The sequence below is a fragment of the Oryzias melastigma genome, linkage group LG5 (assembly GCF_002922805.2).
Source record: "Oryzias melastigma strain HK-1 linkage group LG5, ASM292280v2, whole genome shotgun sequence".
NCBI classification, from domain to species: Eukaryota; Metazoa; Chordata; class Actinopteri; order Beloniformes; family Adrianichthyidae; genus Oryzias; species Oryzias melastigma.
In genome coordinates, this window is record NC_050516.1 from 11,875,800 (window position 1) to 11,887,723 (window position 11,924).

The following is an 11,924-nucleotide window of genomic DNA, read 5'->3' on the forward strand; positions in this document are numbered from 1 at the left end:
AATCCCTGCTGAAAAGGACACAGCCTCCATTGAAAGAGCAGAAGCTGGCGAGGAGGAGTCGGGTCGGTCAGCGCAGCCTGTGGCGGTCAAGTATCCTCTGTGGAGGGAACCCAGTTTCATCAACAGGACTGAAGCTGAGAGTTTCTGCTCTCTGACAGCCACCAAAAATGAAAACCCTGATTTAGAGCAGCGTGATGCTGCAAAAGTAAGAGATGAAGAAACAGATGCAGAACAGAAACACAAGGACACTGAGGACGACAAGGGTCTGCTGGTCATTGACACCACCTGTGTTGTTGTTAAAGTCCAAATGATTCCGTCACTGAAAAAGGAGCATGTTCACTATTTAGCAGGAAACCCTCAAATGACTGCTGCTTCTGACGATGCGACAACAGACGAAAACACAGAAGATATTCCTTTGAAAACAAGTCTCCTCTGTGAAGCTGATCCCACCTCTGTCCTCATGGAAGACGAGCACAAGGACGAAAGTCAAGGGTCTTTCTCCTGCGTGAAACCATCTGCTTCTCCAGAAGCAGATGAGAGCGCTGAAAGCAGGACGCAAAGTCCTCTACCCGTCTGCATCCCCGAGCAGCAACAGGAAGATTGTTCAAATGTGGAGGACCCGGAAAAACCTGAACCTTCTCAGTCCAAACAACCCTCTGAGGACACAACAGTCGAGCACTTTTCAGAAGATCCAAGAGTTCAGCAACCTCAAGAGAAAATAATAGCTGAGGAATCAGGAGAAGACACAATGGACAGACAACCTGCCAACCATCAGACACTTGAAAAACCTCTAGAGAAAATACAAACTGAGGATGAACAGTTTCCAGACGACCCAGCTGATGGAAAAGTGTCAGAAGATCACGTAGAGGAAGAACAATCGCTGGAAACTCAAGACAGTATCAAACAGCAAAGAATAGATGAAGACTCTGAGGATCTGGTTGAATGTCAGGAGCGAGCTGCAGATGCTTCTGAAGAGATTAAGACTGATTCTCATCTAGAAACTGATCGTGAATCTTTAGCAGAGCCGGAAATGTCTGAGGATCTTCAGCTGGAGATCACCAGTGAAGAATGTACGAATGAACAGACACAGAATGAAACAGAATCTTCTCAACCATCTGACCCGTCCTCCTCTACGACTGGTTCTGAGGTATCCGTCTGTGAAGGTTCTGCTTCTGAGTTGACTCCAATCCCTTTCCCTGTAACTCCTCCATCCTGTGACGTTTCCACTCTGCAGGAAGACCATCTCCTAAGCCCCTCCCCTCCCATTGATATAACAGCAGAGGTGAGCTCCGAGGAGGACAAAATATCAAATCTACCTGAAGAGGAGGTGAATGGGGAGTCTTCAGGAGCAGACGCATCAGAGGAAGAAGTTTTCCAGCATCAAACCGAACCCCAGAAATCAGTCTGTGCTGCTGGTGTCACCGATAACCAACAAACCAATCAGAAAACTGACAGATTTGAAGCATCTAATGCGGATTCCAACGTTCCACTGCAGACGTCAGAGTATGACCTAACAGAAAGTGATGCTGCAGTGAAGCCAAATGAAAAACTGAATGATGATCCAGCAGAGCAGAACTGCATTAGTGATGAAGAAGAGGCAAGCAGTGAACAGAGAAGAGTCAACACTTTGCAGCAACAGGAGGAAGATGGAGTTTATATAAAAGAGCAGTCACAGACAGAGTCCTGTCAGCTTGTTGAAGAGCTTTGGTTACAGAAACCAGATGTTTCCAAAGATGATGTGAACTCTGACTCCTCAACACTTTTTGAGGAATCTGCATCCAATGAACCTCCATCCTCTCCACATGGACCATGTGAATCAGAAGCTGAGGTCATTCCTCTGGATGAGAACTTGGTCTGTTCTCAGGCTGAGGAAGACCTTCAGCTCTTATCTTCCTCGCTCTCCAGTTCACCCCATCTCCAGCCCCTCAGCTCAGCTCCACCCCAAGATGGAACCACTTCTCCAGGATCACCCCCATCTGCTGATGAAAAAGAGCCAGAGTACCCAGAATCCCTTTGGGATGTGGTGAACCGCATCAGGAAGCACACTGCACCCGACTCTGAAAACGAGGAGGACGCCGCGAGTGAATCGTGGGATCTGGAGAATGCAGGTGACAACCTGGGCCCTGTGAGCTCTGAGATCTTCAGTGCACCTCAGGAGGTTTCGCACGTCGAGGTGGAGGATGCGCATGAAGAAAACATGAAAAATGTGGATGAGGACGCGCTGTCCTCCTGCAGCACCGGCAGCAACGTCTCCGACGACACCGTGATAGTGGCAGAGGAAGAGAAAACAGCAGAACAATGAGGATGGACACCACTGATGGAGGCAGATGTTGCCGTGGTTACAGAAGACACGGAATGCTAAAAGATGAAACTTCAGAGACTGAAGCTGGTCAGAACTCCAAACGGGTGGTGTGGGTGGAGAAAACAATCAGGGAGGTGGAGGTAATGGAGATTTAATAAGCCTAGTGTAGTGAGATCAACTAACAAATATAACAATTTGAATCTTTTTTTGGCAATAACTGGACATATTTTAATAAATTATTCAAGGTGTTAGAATGTTTCAAATTTGTTTTGGCTCAAATGTGAAAATAAGGCTTTTGTAGGAATTTTGCAATATATTAGTTGTAAACTTTAGTTTTTCTTCATACTTTATGTATTTACTTTGCGTGAAGCTATATTATTAAAAATGTATTCAAATATTTAACTATTGTTGGTTTTATAGTTTAGGATTTTTGTTGGCAAAATTAACTGGTAATAAAATAAGTAAAAGTCACGTAAATAAATACCAGTGCTTAAAAAAACAACTATGTCGTGTCAAATATGTTCTTAAATATCAAATTAAAGTAACGTTTCAGATAAATCACATTCTTTAAAATGTGGCAAAGTGCTTTAACTTCGATGGTTCTGTTGCTTTCAAAAAACCTCTTGAGCCCCAAATGCGGCTGGAATAACAGGCAGAGGACATGTTAGCATCAAACAAGTATATTTGAAGACAAAAGTTCAAATGGTACAAAAGGTTCTCAAACATTTCGATTCCTGATCTTTGTGCATGTACAGCTGTGAGCAGAAATCAATAACTGGAAACGACTCTTTATGCCCACTAAAGATCGCTCAATGAGGTCCAGTTCTTTAATTACTGCCAGGTAATTACAAATATACTATCACCTAACAACAATAATTCTGTAAATATAACAGAAAATCAGGCCAATATTTGTTTAATTAAATAATTAGAGCTCTAACTTTTTATAGTTCTTTGATTTTGGATGATATGAAGCCATAACGCTTCATAATATCCACATGGTGTTAAGGTACTTTGGAAGGAAGAATAGACGAGTAATTTAATTGCATATTTCTTTACAAAGATTGTAATTAAATAACTTAACATTACCCCTCAGCTACCATTTTTATGATTGGAAAAGGACAAAAATCTTTTAAAAAACACCCTAATAGCTGTAAAAAAAAAATAAGAAAAATCTAGACTGGGACAAAGTCATCATCAAATGATGTAATCTCAACAGAATTGTGGATTGTATCTGACATCAACACAAATAAGTATTTTTAGACTCAGACAACCATATATGCATAAATAGAAGAACACTTTGCCAAATTCAGCCCGATTTCCTTGGAAAAAGGCTTAATCTACAGGCAATTCATTTGCTGCTTCGCAGCTTCAGTAGAATTCAGTAAAGAGTGTTTGTGCAAATCACCAACCTTTACTGAAGAGGCAGGATGGACAGAAGTCAGAACTCACAGCAAATACCTGAAAAAGGCCTAAATGTGAGGAGCTATAAGGCTAAAAATGGCAAAGAGTCTTATTGAAAACATCCTAGATAAAAAATGATAGAAAATGTGTTCATTTTCGACGGCTGCTCTGCTATAAATAGATGGAAGAGACATTGTGTTTTTGCAGGAGGAGTCGACTGCTGGGAGGAGGTCAGAGTTCATCGTGGGCCATGTTTAGAGCGTGATCACACAGGTCTGCAGACACAAAGCAAGAAAACACATCAGAACAAAAAACGCACAAAATAAATCTGACGTGTCGACTTGTAACATACCTGTTCTCTTGCTGCAAAGTTTGTCTTTAACATTTTCCGTTTCGTGCGCAAAGAATTCAATGATTTCATCTTCGTGATGTTCTACAATTGTCTCACACTGGAGAAATAAATTGCAACAAAAGTTTAGAGAATATTTATAATATTTAATAAAAACAAAAATAAAGTGATCATTTTGAGCATTAGCTAATGCTGCACTCACAGCAAACTTTAGGCTGGATGTGACTCTGGAGTCCAGAGCGGCCTCTGAAAGGTCCATGGCTTCACCGGTCCGAGACTTGACCCGGATGTAGGACTTCCTGTCTGTGGAGGGGTCTGTGCGCTCGCCGTAGTCCGCCATCCTCTCACAGACACTCTCCATCAGCTCCAGGAGGTTCCCCTCAGAGCGAGCCAGAGGAACCTGTTTAATGACAACAGAAAAACATCCTTACTACTGGGTTAATTTATTAAACAAAGAAAGAAAAAAAAAATATTTTACACTGTAACCAGACTACCCAAATATTTTCATCATGACATGTTAGAAAAAACACAAACCGCAACAGAAATGAGGAAATTTTAATTCAGATTGCGCTAAAACTGGTTTAATGAGGTTAATTTGCTACATAGTAGTCTATATTATCAAATATGGAAAAATATTAATCACCAGGCCTGCAGTCTGCCTTTCATGCTTTGTAAAATATGCTGTCATTTTTTATTTTTGTTCTTAATTTACTCAACATTTAATATTCTCTTATTGTTTGTCTTAAAACATTCTGTGAAGTTCACTTTGGTATTCTAATGGTGCTGTAAAGTGGTAAAAAATTAAGATCATTGTCCAAATTCTAAACATACAAAGCTTAACCTTAAAAAACTCTGATGTGTAAAAGACTGCTATAAAAACATAAAAACACACAGCACTGCTATGAAAAGAAGTTTTTATTCCTGTTTAATTTCCTTTTTGATTTTTAGACTTAAAGGTTTCAGTTCAGCAATTACATTTATGATAAAATTCATTAAAAAGTGCAGTTTTTTATGTCTTGATGTGGTGTTGTGTAAAAAGTGATTTTTCCTAAGAATCTAACAACCCTCTCAGCAACAAGTGTGATCAAGTTTAAACATGAAGCCTCTTTCCTTCATTAGTTTCTGCTATTAAAACAAGATTAAATCAAATGAGGATGGCATCTAAAACAAATTAACTATTTTTTTTACAAAAGATACAATTTTGGTCTCACTGACTCAAATATAACAAAAGTTCATTTTTGTGGTGCTGGATGCTCACAATTGTGTTGAACTTTACTACACTGAATCCATTTAATATAAAGTAACAACTAATAGACTATTAAATTAGTCGTCAATTAGTCGACTAATCATGGCAGCCCCACTTTTTAGTTTATCAAAGTTGAACATTTCAACTGGTTTTTAAGCAGCAAAAAATGTATTTAAAGTCAGTAAGCAGAATAAATAAATAAGGCGCAGTGGATTTTTAGGCAGACTATTATTGAACAACGTAATGATTTTATGTGCACCATAATGTTCAAATATATTGGGTTTACAAATTTCTTGCTTAGATGTACCAACAACGATAAAATAAACTGAAAATTTGTATTTTTAATCACTGCTGACATCTGCTAATACATGATCCTATGATGTACAGGCCGGCTTTTATTTTGAAAGGGAGCAACATGAACCTTTCAAAATGATAAACTATTTCCTATTTTATGCATAACTTTATGCTTTATTTATGTTTTTAAAAATCACATAATAATAGTTATTTTAACATACGTGCGAACTGTGTCTCATTTGTTTTTAAGGGTGAATTTACATTGTGTGGCTCCTGCTGGTCAGTGGGAACCTGAATAAATCTTGGAATGACAATGACTTTTCCTTCTTTATGAAGTCCCAGCGTCTCACCTCCTTGATGGACTGACTCCCGTCGGGGTTGATCCTGAAGGATCCTCTCTGGATCATTTTCTTGGGATCTATCTGGGAAATGGCCCATTCCATCTCATCCACCAGAGCCCTGCAGGCTGCAGGAGGACACGTTAGAATCAGTGTGTGTGCTTCTAAACTAAAATCATAAATACTCACCTCCACATTTCATGTCTTGCCTGGCAGCCAGACTGCAGCTCAGGAAGAGACACACAACCACACAACAAGTCAGCAGGAGAGCGTTTTCCTTCATTCTGCTTCTGAAAACACACATTTTCCACACAAGTTACGCTAATAATTCCGCACCAGTTTCTGCTAACAAACTTAATTACTTCTCCGAAAGAATGAAACAGTTTATCAACGTTTTCATTTAACTTACAAGCCTCTGAGAATGTTCCGGATTCCACTTAGACGCTTTTCCACGCTTTTCCATCACATTCGTGAAATATGGTGACGTAGCAATAGAGCCGCTCCGCACAGTAACGAGCTGGAGATAATTTAACCAGCGCCCTCTAGTGTCTAGGAGTAAAACAGCACTTCACCCTCTGTTGACCGCTGCGATGCTGTTCTCCAAGAACCGGTTATTAGAAATTTAATTAATTTAACTAATTTTGGTAACTCGATTATAAAAATAAACAATCTATAAGTTAATGCAATTATGACTTTATGCTTTAAGGTAACTACAGTTCTCCTTGCAAGCAGTATTATCAGTAGTACTCTTCTAGTATTATGCAAATACTAATCTGGAAATTACTTGTAGTGTCCCTCAGGGCTCTGTATTAGGACCATCATTGTTCTACATGTATATTAACATTATATGTATCTAAATTATTCAAGTTTGTATTATTTGCAGATGACACTAATATATTTTACAGTGATGATGGTAATCTTATAAATATTATCAGTAACGAACTATGTATTATTTTTAACAAATGGTTGAATAGCAATAACTTATCAAATGTAAATAAAATGAAAGCCATAATTTTAGCAATTATACAGAAAAGTTCGAGCAATAGTTAAGCATAAACAGAAAACCAACTGAAAAAGTACAAGATAATAGGTTTTTAGGACTAATAATCAATGCTAAACTTTCTTGCAAAATATTAGATTAGAAATGGTTTATTTTCTCAAGAAATGGTCAAATATATTTACATTTAAAAATTGTCCAAAGCAAATGGTATGGACAAATAAGAAAATTTAATCTCACTGACTATGTAAGGAAAACAATTAGCAATTAACCAATAATAATGTTTATGGTTTTGGAACTACTATTGTACAGAAGATGAAGATCATTAGTGAACAATACATAACATTGTTATCTGAGGGGCAGGCTTAAACGAGCATTGCTTCTGTCTGCTCCCCTTCAAACATGATTTTATTGATGCCATTGTCATTGGCCTGTTGACTAAGAATGCTTTTTTCTTTTACGTTTGATATAAATAAATTCAATTCAAGCTATTTTTAATGCCTACTTTACCTAATAATCCTTAAAGTAATAAATTAAAACTAGTGATGCATGTCATAGTTGACACCTCTTGTTTAAAAACGAAAGCAACAAGAATAAACAAATGTTTAATTATAGAGGTTTACTCACAATGGAAAAGTTTCAGACAGGATCTTGATGCCTTTATTTCTGGACTTTATGCTGAAAATAATGAAAAGTTTTTATTTATAAGCATGTATTCAAATGAGTTTTTTTTCAAAGTGTTTTTCCTGACAATGTCAAACTGGATGAGCGCGCACATCTCTTGATGCTCTTTGTAGTCTAAAATAACTGCTGTGGTTTTCTGCAAATGCTCACATCCTGTAACAGCCCTCTGAAAACAGAAAACTGAGAATCCTCTGATGCAGCATCATAGCAGATAAGCACAAACATGCAACCGACTCTAGAGGCGTCTTTGTTTTAAATACAACGGGAGTTCCTTCAGTAAAGGGAGAAGTTTCATCAGAAAACACCATGACACAAAACTGCACCTGCATCGAAGGTAAGTGTTGGAATGCAACAATTCTTGGTCTAAAACTTAACTGTATATTACACAATTGAACCGAATTGCGGGGGAAGAGAATCGTAGCATCCTCACTGCATATGTTTATTTTGAAGTGTCAAACACACATTATGCTAAATGTAAGAAGAATTTATGTTACTGCAAACTTAAAAAAATAAAATGTTTATTGTCGTTATCTGGTTAATTGCAAGGAAAAATTAGTTATTTTTCAAAATTTTCAGATTTTTGGTGTCGTTTTGTAATACACAAAAGATTAATTGAATTAAAACAAAACCGTGATCTAAAAATTGAGGTTTGAGGCAAATCGTAGAAAAAGTAACGTTGCATGTCCAAAACTGTTTAATGCAAGCTGTGAAAACTAGAAAAATGTGAACAGTTATTAAACAGATGATTATTTTAGTTTTTAAATGTTTACTTAGAATGTGGGCTTTTTGACCTTTTGGATCTCAACATGTATGTGGAAAAGCAAAATTAGCTTCTGATGGTTACTCCAACGCCTTCCTAAAATCTAAAACCAAGCAAGTTTGATTTATTTTGACATCAGTACATGTTTGGATGTGGATCAGCTGAAGCTCATCTTTAATGAACTCTGTAGGTTACCCCAAGGGCAACATGCGTCAAACAGTTTGGTTAGCAGTTTTTCTCTGTGGTTCATTTGGTGAAGTCTGTAACTTCTTTTGCAGTATAAATTGAGAGCATTTTGTAATAAATGAGCATAAATTGGGTATTCCTGAATGAAAGAAGAGCAATAAACTGAAATTTTGGAGTCTCGTTCTCCACACATGACTTTGACTAGGCCGAAGAGGCCACAATGCACTAAAAGCGCCAAAATACGAACCTTCCTGATTATCACAAACTAAATCAACAAAATGAATACTTGCAAGGTTTGAGCAAAGTAGAGTCACGTCCCTCATGGTAACCCTGGTCTGGAACAATGTAGTTGGATCTGCCCCTTTAGATCTGCCCCTTTACCAGCTACGGCTGCAGGAGCTTCCACACCTGCAGCAGCCTCCACTCACCAACACCTATACCACCTCCAACAGATTCAACCCGCCAAGGTCTACCTTAGGGTTAACGCAGTTCCTGCTCAAATACAAAAATGCTCTCAAGTTTAACAGCTAAAAAAGTCACAGACTTCACCAAATATAAGTGTCACAAATTAAACACAAATAAAACTGCTAAACAAACTATTTGGCCTCCAAGTACAAACAAATTTTACAAAACTAAAAAAAAAAAAGGATCTGGATGGATCTAGATCCCGGACGAGCCCCCACTTTATGTTACACCCCATTTGGTCTAGGGGTCTAGCACAAAGATAAAATATAAAGACAAATGTGTAACAAAAACAAAGAGAATGGCTCCATAAAAATAATATAACATTTATTTACAAGAAAAAACAGCAAACACTAAGTAAATGTGAAGCAAAAGGCTTCAGGGTGAACCAAGGCCAAAATACATACATTTTCTTGACCGCTTCTTCCCTTTCGGGGTCCCGGGGTGCCGGAGCCTATCCTGGCTACTGATGGGCGAAGGTCGGGGTACACCCTGGACAGGTCACCAGTCTGTCGCAGGGCCTCAATCACACACCCACGCACAGCTAGGGGCAATTTAGAGTCACCAATGAACCTATGAAGCATGTTTTTGGACGGTGGGAGGAAGCCGGAGTCCCCGGTGAAAACCCACGCATGCACGGGGAGAACATGCAAACTCCACACAGAAAGGTCCCAGCCGAGATTCGAACCGGGGCCTTCTAGCTGCAAGGCAAGAGCGCTAACCACCACACCACCGTGCAGCCCCCCAAGGCCAAAATAACAAACAAAAGGCAACTAACTCAACCCAGGGAGCATATCGGCAAAAGAAAAAGGGAAAAGAATGACGAACACTGACCTCCCTGGACTAACAGAAACAGGAGAACACACTAACTAAAGAAAATGGAAGTTCACCCCTACAAGCTTCACTTTAAATAAATAATAAACAAGACAAACACCAAAGAACAGAGTGGGACTAAACAAAACACCAAAGAAACAAAGTGTGATAAACTAAACCAGGTGGAGAAGAGCACCGAGCTGCAGCGGAGACAGAATGCAGGTCCTCATGATGCTTTTACAGGTGGCTCCACCTGCTTTGGGCTATTGATAAGCCACGCCCTCCAGTCCCTCACCTGAAAGAAATCAAAAGACAGGCACAAACAAAGATCCACCAAATACACAGAAGTCCCACTCTGACAGAAATAGACAGAACCAAAAAGAAAATACAAACCAAATACAGCGAAACAGTCTTTACTCCCCATAGATCTGAGCAGTGTCTTCATACATATATAAATATATTAAAACAAAAGTTTTCGTGTTTCAAGATAATTTTATTTGTGTATTTTTGTTACTGTTTCGCTGCTATGAGCAGTAGTTTGTGGTTTTTACTTGGCAACAACCCCTTGAGATAGAAAAAAAAGTTGTAAGAACACTAACTGTTAGAATACATCACGGGAAAAGTTAGAGCCTGACATTAGAATTTAAAAAACATAGAAACAGTGTTATAAATAGCTTTTAGGCCCGGAAATACCTCACAGCTAGAATTTATATTAACATCCAGAGTGGTTAAAGGGTGAGCATCCATCCATGCAGGTGTGAAGTGCAAAAACCACAACAACCTTTGCTCAGAAATGAGCAGGGCAGTGACATGCATGTGGCCTTCAAATGCTTTTGAACTGTTACAAGCATAAATCATGCCTTCAAACTGGTTCTGCACTTTAGATAGCTTTTTAGAGATAGCTTTTACAACAGATCACAAAAATGATCAGGACTATGTAAGTATTAACTAGATCAGGAGTCTGCAACCTGCAGTTCCAGATCCACATGTGGCTCTTTAATCTCTCTATGGTGGCTCTTTGGCCAAACATAAAATAAGTCAGGGAGACTGCTGACCCAGCCATGTTGACCGTCTGAGTCAGCAGCTCCCTGCTAATGGCTACCTAACCAAAGCTACCTAAAGAAACCAAATAAACAAAGCCCACAAACTAAGACTACCAAGGTCAAACCACAAACTAAAATAACAAAACCCAGCAGTGTAAGACTGCTGAGGACATTGAGGGGAAAAAGAACAAAAAAGAGAAGAGAATAATAAAATAGCAATTTTTAAAGTAAGGATTACTTAATTAGCATTTATTTAATTTATATTAGTTAAATTTATAAATTGATGGCTGAAGTGCACATAGATGATAAACTTTGTAGGTTTTTACATCCCTGCTGACCTGAAGACGTCTTGTTTACTCAGTGCTACCTCCAGAATGAACAGATTTTATATTCAAACCAAAACGTTGGTAAAGTTTGATTTTTTACGAGTTAAAAGCACATATCTTGTACTGCACAACATTGGTTATAAAATAACACATTTTGAGAGATGCCAGGTTCTTTTCATATTTTTGCTTTAGTTCATGCCAAAAATTATACATAATTCATATTTATTATTTAAAAAAAAGATAATGAATGCTAATCCAAATTTCTTAAAGGCTAAAGTAAGACTATCCGACTCCTTCTAGATTTTGATCAGTAGAAAACGAGCCAAAATGGCTCTTTTTCTGTTAAAAGTTGCCTCCCCTGAACCAGACTCTGTTTGGATGATGGTTTTTGTTCACTTGGATTCAACCCTGAAAAGGCTGCAGACATAGCAGCTTAAATTGATAAGACAATATTTCTGCTTTTGTTTTTCTTCAGACTGCAAGATTCCCAATTGGACGTCTGCCTGTGTACCGGATCACACTCGAGTGGTGTTTTATGTCCTCTGTGTAGCTCTTGGCCTCTCTCTGATTCAGAATATTATCACAACCTTCATCTGTGTCTCAGGTAATCATAGAATTTATTTCCAAACAAAGTCTTACTCTGCATCTAAAAGTATTTTCTTTTACTTTGAAAGCAAAAAGGAAACATAAACTAAAAAACAGAGAATGGTAAGTAACTTTCAG

The 11,924-nt window shown here is 38.4% G+C and overlaps 1 protein-coding gene across 1 annotated transcript; it reads right to left on the reverse strand.

Moving 5' to 3' along the window:
* Positions 1 to 2,966: 2,966 nt before the first annotated feature.
* On the reverse strand, positions 2,967 to 6,491 carry cnpy2 (canopy FGF signaling regulator 2). Its single transcript, XM_024269048.2, has 6 exons — positions 6,340 to 6,491; positions 6,120 to 6,220; positions 5,943 to 6,058; positions 4,255 to 4,452; positions 4,056 to 4,152; positions 2,967 to 3,978 (listed from the first exon to the last, which is right to left on the reverse strand). The coding sequence occupies exons 2-6, from the start codon at positions 6,211 to 6,213 to the stop codon at positions 3,935 to 3,937; spliced, it is 549 nt and encodes a 182-aa protein (XP_024124816.1). The 5' UTR covers positions 6,214 to 6,220; positions 6,340 to 6,491; the 3' UTR covers positions 2,967 to 3,934.
* Positions 6,492 to 11,924: the final 5,433 nt, after the last annotated feature.